Genomic DNA, 14,584 nt, shown 5'->3' on the forward strand with positions numbered 1-14,584 from the left:
GCTGGTCTAAAATTCCTGGGCTCAAGCCATCTGCCTACCTCTTCCTCCCAAAGTGCTGGGATTACTGACATGAGCCACTGGGCCTGGCCTATCCAATTCTTTAAGTTTACATCTTGATAAGTATTATACTTGTGGAAGTCAGATCTCCCTCATCCCCCAAAGATGATCCTGAATGACTCCAACTTTGAGGAAATCAGGAGAGCAGTTAGTTATAATGTGAATAATACAATAAAGATATACTGTGATTGCTAATACCTGAATGGAAATTTGTGTATCCAATGCTATTAAGGTACTATATTTTAAACAATTCTTGTAGATACATTTTTTGAAAAAAATGCATTTGGCAAATAAAGAAGTACATGTGGAAATATTTATGTTAGCAAAAATTGTAATATTCTGTTTATTCTCTCTTTTCTATATAGCCTGAGAAAAATGACAGTGAGCCAGGCAGCCAGAGGATAAAACCCGTTTTCATTGAAGATGCTAATTTTGGACGACAAATATCTTATCAGCATGCAGCAGTCCATATTCCTACTGACATCTATGAGGGCTGTAAGTAAAAGAATGTTAACATCTGTTGGAATACCATGCTGTTGCCTGTCTTATGTTTCCCATGTTTGAGGGGAAAAAAGAGCAAATGTGACATTGTTTTGTTTGTCATATAAGAGTCTGTGGTAAACTCTGATTTATGTGAAAGAATCAATCTGATTTTCATGAACAGTTTATGTCAATATAGCCTCACTAAACGAATATTCATAGGACAGCCTGCATCCGTAGAGTGGTCCTTCTAACTTAATGTTTAGTAATTAATTCTGCTTTCCCAGTTGCCATCCATAACTTACAAAGTATATAGATATATTTGTCACAAGTCAAAACTGTGCAGCTATATTACACGGACATGCAGAAATATTCTTGCATAAATGGGTAAAGGGAGAAAATTGTATGTTTTAGATTCTTTCCAGTTCTTATGACTTCTTCTCATGTCTGTCAGTCTCTCTCTCTTTTTCCCTCCCCTTCTGTGTATGTTTCTCTGCCTTACCCTAGGATATAGTTAAAAAGTACCCTCCTCTCAATGTATTGTGGGCTTCCAGCCAAAAGAAGTGGTTGGGTAAAAGGAAGAGACCTTAAAAACTAGAAAAGTAGTGACTGGAAATCTTGGTTGGGAAGGCTTCCCTGTGAGAAAGGGATGGGGGAAAAAAGTGTTTAGGAAAATAGTGGAGGAAGCTTGCGCAGGTGTTGTTTTTTAGAGACACGCTTTGCATTAATCAGAGCAAAGCCTGAGAATTCTAACTAGGAATTTTCCAAAGGACAACTCTATTGTGTCTGAGAATGAACTGTGACCAGAACCAGGGTATTTGTTCAGTCATATCCCTGGTCTTCCATATTATTTATTCTTTAACCCATCCCTCCACCCCATCCTGCACCTTGTTCCCTGCCTTCTCATATAGTAAAGGATAAGGGAAAAGAACTGCTTGAGATTGTAAAGAACATGTTTCTTATATTCCTCTTGGGAGGTGGTAGAGTGTATTTGGAATCCAGATTATCCAGATGGCCTGGGTTCTGGAACCAGACTACCTGTGGTCAAATGTAAATTTTAGCAGTATTATTTCCTCAGGCAAATCCTGCAACTTTCTGAGTAGGCATTCTCTCGTCTGTACAATGGAGATAAGATTAGTATCCTGAAATGTCCTTTGAGGATAAAGCAAGTTTAATGTATTTAAGTTCTCATAATAGTGCCAGGCTCATAGTAAGTGCTATATAAGTGTTTGTTGTTGTTATTATTTACAGTTAAAGTTTATTTAGACTCACAAGATTAAGTAAAGGACTCACATTGTGAATGACTTTTTTTTTATTCACTTTGAGATTATTGGTTTTTATAAACAATTTTTTAATGCATGTATGATTCTTTTTGTAACAGATTTTGTCTTTGATCAAATTATTTTATTTCATTTCTCCTTTTAAGTGTTTTAAAAGTGCCACTGTTTTCATTCTATCAATTCTTTGATGACTTTAAACCTATAATTATGTATAATAGAAACAAATGTTGTGTGTGTGTATATATATATATATTTGTGTGTATATATATGTAGTTTCTTACATGAGCCTTAAACATAATTTAACTTTTTACACTCCAACTCAGACTATTAATTCCAAGCCCTTTTTAGAATCATTTGGGATTTGGATTCATATATTAATAATTTTTCTTTGACCATTGTGTTATTTTTTCTATAGCTACTTTTGATATTTGTAATTGTTTTTGTCATTATTATAACTATTCAGACAATGCTAAGCTATATGGTTATGTTTCTCAATTTTTGAATAATACATCTTCCACTTTAGTTTCAGATCTATCACCTGTTGTTTGTTGGATATGTCAACAAAATAATAATCTCGTTCTGTATCTTTCTATTGAATTCTGATTGAAGAAAAACTCGCTGGGTATAGAAGCTTTGAGTCAAAATATTTTTTGTCAGTACTCTGTACATTATGGCACTGCTTTTCAGCCTGCATTACTGTGTTGAAGAAAACTGAAGCCAACTTGAATGTTGCTCATTTATTAGACATCTTTTATGATTGAGTTTTGTATTGTTGATATCTGGGAGGCTTTTTTATTTCTAAATTTAATAATTTATAAATGTCGACAAGATATTTTAAGTCAGTGATTTTCTAATAGCTTTAATCTATGAACATTTTGTTTACAATATGTATTTACATGGAAGACTGATGTGTAAAAGAGATTAAAGCAAAAACCACTGTGCCGGAAATAAATGTGGTGTGGCCAGAACACTAGTTGCTTTCTTTTTACTTTCTGACTCCCTCACCCAGGCTGGAGTGCAGTGGTGCGATCTAAGCTCACTGCTACCTCTGCCTCCCGGGTTCAAGCAATTATCCTGCTTCAGCCTCCTGAGTAGCTAGGATTACAGGCATGCGCCAACATGCCCAGCTAATTTTTTTGTTTGTTTTTTGTATTTAGTAGAGACAGGGTTTCACCATGTTGGCCAGGCTGATCTCAAACTCCTGACCTCATGATCCACCCGCCTTGGCCTTCTAAAGTGCTGGGATTAAAGACGTGAGCCCCCACGCCAGCCGTCTTTACTTTAATGTCCTATGTCTAGTATTGGTAGTCAAGACAGATTATCTGGACAGGTTTATAGATTATTGTTTGATTAGTTGTGAGCCAGAATTGTACACAGGAGGCAGTAAGATACTTACTTTGCATTAAAATCTGCATTCTGTTACTCTTTTTCTTCCTTTCTTTTGTTGAAATCACTTTATAACTAAAGCATCCATCTATTGTATGCTAGAACAAATATGAAATCTGACTCACAAATTTGAACAAATTTTTTTAAGAATTAAAAAAAATTGTTTACATAGGCATACATATATCTTAGTATGGTACAGTTTTAAATTTGTATAAACAATGTTTTTCTTTCCAATTTAAAAGAAACTATTTGTAAATAGCTACAGATAATTTTAATAGTCTCAGAGAATACAACTTATCATTTTAAGAATCAATAAAATATTTAATATGTTTTCAGCAGTTATAGGCATTCTTTGGGATATGTCATAATTAAAAGTAAAAGGAAGCTCTGTCTTTGGATTATTTATTTAGTCCCATTCATCTTAATATTGGCATCTTCCTCTTTGCTGAAATCTCATCAGTAAGACTCTAACCTTTCCCGGCCTGTACTTCTTTAAAATTCATATCCAGTCTTATAAGCTGCATGAATAAATGACAGGAATAAAATCAGAAATGTCCACAAGATCTGGAAAATTTAATAATTACCGGCATTCTTCATGCGGTGTGTGGGAACATATCCGATTTAGAGGATTGTTCTAGGCTTCTGAGTTTAATGAATATGAAAGTGCACTTTAATTGAAGGCTTAACTGAAGGAAACAACCTTTTTCATTTTAAGACAGTTGTGTAGCTGTACTCTTATAAGAAACCTCGTGTTCTAATTTCACAAAGATGATTACTTTTTAAAGTCCCTTGAATTGAAATGTGATTATTTCTGCTCAGTGATATATTTAAAGTTTTAAATACTGTATTTAATTAGAGCCCCATCTCAAAATTTCCATTTTTGAGAATTTCACTGGTTGCTCCTTTTCTTTTAGAGGACACCCAAACCATACTTAATTTTCAGATCTAATTTATCTGCTTAGGAATATAGAAGACAAGCATATAACTTAGTAAAAACAAGGGCTGAATATTCTGACTTAATTTGTTTTTAATCACAGAACTTTATTAATTTTTGAATCACTTTAAACTCAATGTAGGGCTGTTTTCATAGAATATTCTATAATCATTTTAAATGGCAATTTGTATTGATATTTCTTTATATAATTATATTTCTGTAAGAATAACATTAATAAGGGAAAATAATAGGAAGGAACCCCAACTTCCATAAAGCTTTTAGGGACCAGATGCTTTTGTCCTTATACTTACCCCATAATTTAAGTAAGGCAATTATTATTTACATTTTAGAAGTAAAAATACCTAACATTTTTATCATGAAGATATCTTCATTTTGATAAAAGAAGACAATTTTCATGAGTTATATTATCTTTTGATGTCTCATATGCTTTACTAAAAGTACTTCATTTTTGTAATTTAAGCTAAAAATCAATTATCCTTGTAACTTATCTTGATATTCAATTGTGTTATCTTAAAAGATATAGCTACTGTATCTTAGATGATGTTAGTGTCAAAATTGCAGAGGAAAAGGGTGCGTGCAGTCTTTGCCGACAATTGCATAATCTCCTGTAAATTTTAGTAACTAATCTGTTCCAACACAGATCCACCACTTACTAATAATTTACATTTAGCTGTTGTAAACAGCCCATTTTGTTGTTACTCCAAGTACAGTGAGGGTAGTATACCTTTAACAGGGTATCTTTTGACTATCTTTGTTGGAATAGAAATCTCCTCCTCGTGTGGTGGCTCATGCCTGTAATCCCAGCACTTTGTGAGACCAAAGTGGGCAGATCAATTGAGCCCAGGAGTTAGGGACTGGGCTGGGCAATATAGTGAAACTCTGTTTCTCTAAACAAATTTTAAAAACAGCCTTGGGTGGTGTCATGCGCCTATAGTCCCAGCTCCTTGGAAGGCAGAGGTTGGAGGTTCACTTGAGCCCAGGAGGCAGAAGTTTCAGTGAGCTATGATCATGCCACTGCACTCCAGTCTGAGTGACAGAGTGAGACCCTGTTTCAAAGGAATATATATATATATATATATCTCAAGGAAAAGTTAATCATAACTGGGAAAATAGCTTTTTTAGACATGGTATTATCATTTAATTACCTCAGAGGCAGTCAATCATCAAGTGAAATTTAATTAAAACAAACTGGCTTCAAATATATATGTATGTTAAAATATATATCATAGAAATGAAAAATAGTAAATGTTCTCTTTATTTTGCCTTTAACACATTTCTTCATTTAGCAAATACTTATTAAGGACCTAGCATGTCATGTACTTTTCCAGATAATGGAAATATAGCACTCACTAAATGGTCAAAAATCTCTGTACTCATGGAGCCCGCATTCTATTGGAGGATAGTGGAGTGTAAAACAAACAATTAAAATAATAGTATATGTCATAGTGTAATGAATGCTCTTGATAAAAATAAAGTAGAGAAGAGGTTAAAGATAGTTCCTGGGATAAGAGAGAAGAGTGATATTTTATAATGGGTAGATAGAGAAGGCCTTGTGGCTAAGGCAGTATTGTAATTGAAGTCTGTAGTTTGTGAGCACAAGAGTCATAAAAATCACCTGGGTAAGAAGGTTGTGGCCATGGAAACAGAAAGCTCAAAGATCTTCAGGCAGGAGCATGGTGGGCTCCTAATCAACAGGGAGACCAGTGTGGCCAGAGCAGAGTTAGCAAGGGAACGGGGAGCAGGAGTAGCAGCAGATGCCATGTCAGCCACAGCCCTATGGACGATTGCAAAGACTTTGATATTTACTTTGAGATTGTCTTAATTACCTCAGACTGCAATAGCAAAATACCACAGACAGATAGGCTAAAATAACAGGCATGTATTTCTTACAGTTTTGGAAGCTAGGAAGTCCAAGATTGAGGTGCAGGTTGGTGCCCAGTAAGAATTTTCTTCCTGGGTCTTCTCAGTGTGTCCTCACATCACCTCTTCTGTACCAGCAGAGAGAGAGAGAGCAGGCTGTTTTATCTTCCTTTTCTTATGAGGCCATTAATCCTATTGTAGGTGCCCCACCCTCATGACCTCATGGAAATTACCTCCCAAAGACCCCATCTCCTGATACTATCACATTGGCAGTTAGGGCTTTAACATATGAATTTTGGGAGTATACAGACATCCAATCCATAACATAAATGGAAAGCTGTGGGATGTTTTCTAGAGGAAGAATTATGTAATCTTTTTCTCTCTATGAAAAAGTTGTGGACATGGGATACTTCGTTGATGAGAGTGGGCATAAAAGGTGTAAGAATAGGAGGTGTGATGGACAGGTGGGCCGAAATAACACATTTATACTAAAAAATCTGAGCCTTCAAATTCTAGAATTTTAAACATGTACAATCCTGAGGTTAAAAGTGATGTCATTCACGTCATCAAGTTTCAACTGTGGGTCATGGACAAGAACATAGAATCTAACAGAAGTGGATGCAAGTCCTGGCTTTATCGCTGAATTACATATTCAACTTCTTTACAATCAAAGGAGGTGAATATACCTTACTAGGTTGCAGTGAGGATTGCATGCAGTAACTAATGTAAGGAATCTATCTAATAGGAAATGCTTCCATCTTCCTATTTTTAAATCCCCAAATAGCAAAGTTAAGATGAATAAAGGAGAACAATTTTTCTCACTAATTCAAAATATTACCATGTTCCTCAAATCTAAACTATACCAAATTTGTTTCATGAACAACAATCAAATAATTCCACAACATATTTTTTACTTGATAGTTTCATTATTGCCATGGTAGAAATCAAAACAGGCTTAATTGTTCTAAGTTTTACCGGATGGTGACTCATTCTTGTTAAAGTTGCTGATTAGTCTAATGGGACATGACTTACCTGAGCTGCCGTACGTGAATATCCTCACCGTGACGAATTTCCTAACATACCTAATGCTCTGATGAAGAGCTGAAAAATGCACTACATTTCCAACCCAGTGGTATTTTTCAGGGTAATTTTTTTCTGTGCTTGGTATTTTTCACAAATGTGAATCTGGATCACGATAGAATCATAAAAGAGTTTTCATCAGTAGAGCATTCTTAAGTTTTGTGTTTATTGATTTTTTTAAACCAGGTGATTTACAAAAAAGAAAAAAAAAGGGTCTTTAATTCTGGAAAGTACATCATTATATAATATATAGAGTTGTTTGTTAAATGACTAAAAAAGTGAATGTTTTTAAAGAACTGTCGGTAAAATGTCATGGTTCTGATATTAACAGAGTAGCTTTTCTTTTTTTCTTTTAAAGTGCTGTTTAAATTATAAAGTCTTGATTCTGAATCATGCAACTAGAAATCTGATTAAGTGCTAAGAAAGGGCACTTTTTAAAAAGTACAATTGATTCTGTAACAAAGTGATCATATATTGTAAAAAGTGATTGGCTTACATAATTAACATTGTTTCTCATTAGGAGTGAGCAAGGAAATGGTAAGAACATCATAAGACATTGAGGACAAGCCTGAGGTAGGGAATGTAAATTTTAGGCTAGGGTAATTTGATCATAATTAATAAGTTTGGCACAAAGAGAAACAATTCTGCTTCTGAGATAAAGTTGGCCTTTACTTTCACTATTTTTTTAAAAATAATATTCGTGTAATACATTCATATTCATAGAGAACAATATACTGTTGATTTTCTGATAAGAGAATATGGACTACTTATCAACCCAAATACCAAAGATACAGTATTCTTATGATCATATAGATATTGGTTTTTAAATTCATTTCAGATTACACAACAACAGACCAATTAGTAATAGCTTTATAGATGTTGTAAATTGCTTTAGACTGAATTGTGTTCCCTCCATCCCCAATTTATATGTTGAAGCTCTAACCTCCAATGTGATGTGACACTTGGAGGCAGGGACTTTAAGAAGTAATTAGGATTAAATGGGGTCACAAAAGAGGCCTCAGTCTGAAAGGGTTGGTGGCCTTCTACGACAAAGAGGAACCCTTCTCTTTCATTGAGTATGTGCAGATATGAGGATATCTGTAAGTAGCTATATTTATAACTACTTCTTTGGAGGTTCATAGTACACATTAACCCTTAAAATGTCAAAGAAATTCTGCTAGGAATAAACAAAATTTGTTTTACCTGCTATTTTTCATATATGTATGTGACTATGTAACGTTTACCTCACAAGTATGTGTTTCAGTTAATTCACATAATCACCTTTTCAGATAGCTGTATATTAAGTTGGCGTATTCTAAATTTGATACCATTTATAACTCATTTTTCTTTCTGTGTGAATCACTTTGTACAAATGTGACATGTGGTTTATTGTGAAAATCCAACTTTATTTTGATAGCCTATTAAACCTTTTCAGTGAGTGACCCTGGATAAGGATGACTTTCCTAGAGATTCAAAATAACAAAATGATCTAGATTACCTTTAGGCATAAAAATAATCTCAATAAAAATGTCTCAATTAAGAAATTCTGGCTAGGCACGGACGCTAACACCTATAATCCCAGCACTTTGGGAGGGAGAAGAGGGCGGATCATCTGAGGTTAGGAGTCCAACACCAGCCTGGCCAACAGGGTGAAACCCTGCCTCTACTAAAAATACAGAACTTAGCCAGGTGTCCCAGTTACTCGGGAGGCTGAGGGAAGAGAATAGCTTGAACCCAGGAGGTGGAGGTTGCAGTGAGCTGAGATCGCGCCACTGCGTTCCAGCCTGGGTGACAGAGCGAGTCTCTCTCTCTCTCTCTCTCTCTCTCTCTCTCTCAAAAAGAAATTTAAAAGTTTATTTTAATTGTAATAGTGAAATTTCCAAATTTGAGTTAGTGTTAACTCCTCTTCCCTACCTTAAAGAAGAGCTAATGGAAGCCTTCAGTGCAGACTGGGCATTTAATAGCTGCTGTTTGAATTTTACCCAAAGTAGGGAGAAGCAGACAGGAAGGCAAGAACAAGGATGGTTGGTTGTTACCTGTCTGGATAACTTAGGGCAGGGCTGGGTAGATGGTGGGCCTTATAGCTAGTTTATGCTTACTCTTTTTTGGAGTTCTGTTTTTCTCTGGTTCCTTTGACCCAGGCAACATACATCTGTTGTATGTGAAAACTTACTGCCCATTCCTTCCATGGCCCTGGGAACATTTTGGATTTGCTCCCCAGAACTACCTGGAGTACTACAAGAGAATGATGGAATCTTACATGCTTCATGCCAGCCTTAGCAGACACTACTAAGTCAGCCAAAATCAGGGCATAAAATGTTGGATAGTTTTTAATGTTTTACTCTGTATCTCTTATACTGTATTTCATTACAAATTTATTTCATGTTGTATATTTGGCCAAATACATAAGAAAAAGCCAGTGGAAGTTCTGCTGTTCTTAGGAGAGCCTCATGGAGGACATTCAGTGAGTTAAGAGTACTTGAAGTTTTTAAGAATCTATGCCAGCATATATGGTTAATCTTGGTATTGAACCCAAGTTTTCTATCTAATTAGGAGAACAACGCCCACATGCAGATCACATAAATCCCAGCACACTGTCTAGTGTGTGCACATAAGTCAAAAAGGAATATCATATCTTATATTTTTCCACAAGTACTTCTCAGAGCTGATATTTCTCAGTACCTTTTCTTAAGAAGGACCTCAAGTATTTTATAACAATACTAGATTTTCTTCATTTCCATTTGGTTTTCACACTTACCTAGGCACAATGTATAAAGAAAATATTGTGATTTTTTTAGTCTATTATGGAATAAGAATATTTAGGGATTTGTTAAAAATCCAGTTATTGCTTTATTTTTTCTTACTGTTTAGTAGGGAATACAAATAAAAATTTACTGTTTAAAAAAAAAATTAAAAAGAAAGCCAGAGGGAAGACATGAAAAAGAATGTGTGAAAAATTCAGTGCCTCTATAAATTGACAGCTGGAAATCAGAAGTGTACTTGGCTAGCATTTATGATGGATATAACAAATGACAGGCCATTCAAAGGTTGAAGACAGATAATCTTAAATTAAAATAGTTTCCAAAACAGACTGACAGTACTGTTCACAGCAAATTAGAAAGGGATTGACAACTGGAAAAAAAATGGAGGTCTGGAATTTGAGATGAAGATATTTTAATCATTTGGCATTTGACTTCGTGGATAAAATCTTACTTAATTTCTCCCTAGAGGTAGAAAGGCATTTAAAAGATATTTCTAAAATTTTATTAAAACGACAAAGATTTTAAATGGACTATAAAGATTTCATGTTTATTTTGTCTCAAAATTCAAAGATCAGACTTTAAAACTACTAGGTTATGAGATAGGCAAATATTCAGATTGGATTTAGTGAACATTGGTCATTAGATCAAATGAAGTTATATGTAAATTTTAGTTTAATAAATAATGCTATTTTTAAAAACTACCTAAGGGTATCATAAAATAGTACTAAAGGTCTTGCTAATATTGTTTCAGTCTTCTGAAAAGGTGGTTCTGTTTTTGCTTGCTCCTTTCAAGTAACAGTAATTGGAACATGTGGATGTTCATGTAGGCGTCATGGACACTGGGGCCTGTTATTATCTTGTATTCACCTAGACTGCCATGTGATTGAAGAACTGTGCCATTACTACACTTCTAAGTCTGTGAAGATCAGTTATTGTTTCTATACTTTCTTAGTAATCACCATCCCTCATATGGAAATATATTGGCAGTGACTAAGCCACTTAGAGTATAGAGCAGAAGTCCCCAGATGAGTTATACAGGTAGTTGGTGGAAGGCTTCATATTTGAAAGAAACAAATTTTGTATGGAGATAGTATTATTTATACTCAAAATGACTCCTCTATTTAATCTACACCCTTTATAAGTCACAGGAATCTTTTGACCTGGAGGAGAACATCTTAATTCCAGAATAATTTAATTTGTGACTGTCGTGAATTTTCAGCTCCACCTCAAAGCATAAAAAAAAAAAAAAAGACAAAAACTGGTTTGATTAATTTTCTAGGATATATAACCAACATTTTCTCATTTGTAATAGAAGGGTAAATGGATAAAATTGATTATCCTCTGTATTTTGTCATTCATTATTAACAGTTTGTGTATTCTCAAATTAAACCAAGTTTTAAATTATATAAAATCATTTTCTCTTAGTATTTTAAATGAGAATAAGATTGACACAATAATTTTGCATATATGCTATTTCTGGTATTTTAACCTTACAATTCTCTTTTGCAATTACCTTCAGTATCAATTTTTTAGTCTAGGGAAAATAGTAATTACCATATTTTAAAAAGAATAAGACAGTGTTTTTCATCGGACTTAATTCTAGAGGATTTATAGCTGTTTGAAAAATAAGATAATTCCTGAAGGGTCCAAAATATTTGTCATCAATTTCAAGTATAATTGAAAATAAGGATTTCCGAGAATATGTTGAGAAATAGAATCTTCCCTCTAATGTCCAGATGGTATAATTGAAAGGCAGTCATCTATAATTTTAAAAGATTATGCAAGTGTTATATACAATCATTTTAGTGAAGAATACTATTGATATATTGTAGTCTGTCAAATCAATATTCATATCACTTCAATTACAACATGTTTTCTTAAAGCATGTCGTACTGTTAAAATTTTCACATAGGAGTTCACAATTACTCAATTAGTTGATTGTCTCATACTCACTTTTTAAAGGATGTTATGGGTTGCTGTTGAAGATTCCTCAAAGACTTTTCAAAGTAGAAAAGTTAGGGAAGAAGTAATATAGTGTGAATTGGATAGTCTTTTTAAGCATAAGTGGAATGGTTCCAAAAATAAGGGGCAAGAAATAAAATTTTCGAACTATAAAAGGAAAACGGTGATATTCAGTGAACATTCAAGTAACAGTGCCTAAGCAAAAATAGTATGACAAAGTTGTCTTTCATAAGAATATACTATTTGTAATAATACCTCAAAGGACTGTAATGAGGATTAAAAAGAAAACATGTATGAGGGGACTAGATCACTCTTAGATAACTGTTAAACCAAAATCAATCTAATTTATCAGTATTCTTCATTTTCATAAGAAAACTTAAGTATAAATTAGTTTGATTAGTCTGTGTAATGAGAATGTTGTCATATACTATTAAAACAAGTTCTTGAACTTGGAATTGTGTATCTATAAACATCCTCTTTTCATTCATTCATTAAATTAAAAAAATCAGTATTAAAATAACTGAAAATGTGATGAATTATACAATTAATTAAATTTACTGAAATGCAAATTAATTTAATTATATTAATTAGATTCTTGGTTCCTTTAGCACAAATATTACAGTATTCTAAGTAGCTTGTAAATATAAATATTAGTAGCTGATTTTGAGATGGGTTATATTTTAATGAAAAGACTAAATCTGAAAATTTGAATATAAAATTATTCACTTCGATGGCCTTCAACTTATTAATATGCAGCCTCCCTCTGTGTATAATAAAGTATATATTTTTGAGTTTATAATATTTTTAATATTTAAAGTTAAGTTTACTAAAATACTATAATAAAGCTATCATTTTGCCACAATAAAGCCAGTTCTTATAGATCAGTAAAATTAGCTGTACATATTCAGGTTGGGGAGTTAAATGTATTTTACTCATAGGGCATTAAATATACTGTTTTTAGCTTTCTCAGAAAGGATGTGCTAAGATTAAAATTAACTTCTATTTTTATGCATTCTATCAAAATCTGAAATATGTATATACACATACATACATACATACATAAACACAAAGGTTTATTTGGCAAGCATCTAATTCTATAACTGGCATTAACTTGTACAAATAATAAGAAAAAATCAAAATATAAATTTGAGTAACTGGTACTCATTTGTCTTATCACGTATTATAGTATTTTGGTAAACTCGACATTAAGAATTGTGTGCAAAAGTAGCCATTAGGACTCTATGTAACAAAATACCACAACCACAGTGTTATAATATTCCTTTTTCTGTCTTTCATGACTTTCAACACATAACCTTTTCTCCTCTCTTAATTAGACCTTTTGCTTCGTTTAGAAAAATATGGGTAATTCCAAAAACATTCCAGACTTTCTGTTTTTATATGGGTAATTCCAAAAACATTCCAGACTTTCTGTTTTTTTGTTAGATTATGCCTTAATTTTTGAAACGGAGCCTAGTTCTGTCACCCAGGCTGGAGTGCAGCAGCTCACTGCAACCTCCACCTCCTGGTTCACGTGATTCTTTTTCCTTAGCCTCCTGAGTAGCTGGGATTATAGGCGTCTGCCACCAGGCCCAGCTAATTTTTGTATTTTTAGTAGAGATGGGGTTTCACCATATTGGCCAGGCTGGTCTCGAATTCGTGCCCTCAAGTGATCCTCCCACCTCAGCCTCCCAAAGTGCTGGGATTACAAGCATTAGCCCACGCACCTGGCCAAGTTGTTCCTCTTTTGTTCATTCACATAAATCATTATTAAAAGTCATGGACTTTCCAGTATATAGGTTATGTCTGTAATGAAGTTAAAAACAATCATTTCATAATACATCTTAGTGTTTTGTGCTGTGACAAGGCTTAGTAGATACTTCATTGCTCAAAGGAATCTTAATCTCTCCTTTAGACACATAGGATTATGCACCCTTTCTAACCTGCAGCAGGGTGGTAATATGTGGTTGGCGTTTTTCCACTGGTTATAGGTGCAAATGATATGTATGACTTTCAAGCTGGTGGATTTAATTGCCAGCACAGGGCCCTCTGGAACTCTTTCTGCCCCACTCCCATATAAATAGAACCTCCATCGGTCTAAGATCCTTTGTTGAATAAAAACATACTGCAGAGACTGCCCCATTTTCCACACCTGAATTCCACCAGCAACAAGCAACGGGTTGTAGGATGAGTGAAAAATAATAACAAACCAACTACTTTGATGTTTTTACCGACTTAAATTATATATGTATGTGTGTGTATATATATGCATATATATATATCAAATACACACAACAAATATGATATTTCCACTTAAATCTTCCTGAAGTATTACTCATTATCTTTGTGCCATCCTTCTATTTATAAAATTACTAACGAATTGATTTAAATCTGGCTTCCTCTGCTTCTTGGGACATTTTTTCCCAAAAATGTTTAAAAATCAAAATTTTTATCTAAAAGTTTTATCTCTAAAATAAATTTTAAACCTCAATTTTTTCAAGTCTTAAAACCTTTCTCAATCAGATTTTCAGGAGCTGCAGAGTCGCTGTTACTTCCCTTCTCTTATTTTCAATCTTCTATCCTTTTTCTCTTTAATCCAGATTTTAAAACAATGACAGGTTAGGGAAAACAAAAACCTGCAGCTTACTCTCTTAGGAGGTTTGGAGGAGAAATTGATTTTAGGCTCTAATAGTTTTAAGTCTACATTTTTGTTCATTTCCACGTCCACAGATGAACGTATTACATGAATACATAAATCTTATGTG

The 14,584-nt window shown here is 33.8% G+C and overlaps 1 protein-coding gene across 7 annotated transcripts in view; it reads left to right on the forward strand.

The window, feature by feature from the left end:
• The window catches only part of CACNA2D1 (calcium voltage-gated channel auxiliary subunit alpha2delta 1), a 498,706-nt gene that overhangs the window by 329,327 nt on the left and 154,795 nt on the right, over positions 1 to 14,584 (forward strand). For all 7 annotated transcript variants that reach the window (XM_073009174.1, XM_073009173.1, XM_007982343.3 and 4 more), the window contains exon 6: positions 423 to 552. In XM_073009174.1, coding sequence (XP_072865275.1) covers positions 423 to 552 — 130 coding nt within the window. The remainder of the gene's footprint in view (positions 1 to 422; positions 553 to 14,584) is intronic.

The sequence above is a fragment of the Chlorocebus sabaeus genome, chromosome 21, assembly GCF_047675955.1.
Source record: "Chlorocebus sabaeus isolate Y175 chromosome 21, mChlSab1.0.hap1, whole genome shotgun sequence".
NCBI classification, from domain to species: domain Eukaryota; kingdom Metazoa; phylum Chordata; class Mammalia; order Primates; family Cercopithecidae; genus Chlorocebus; species Chlorocebus sabaeus.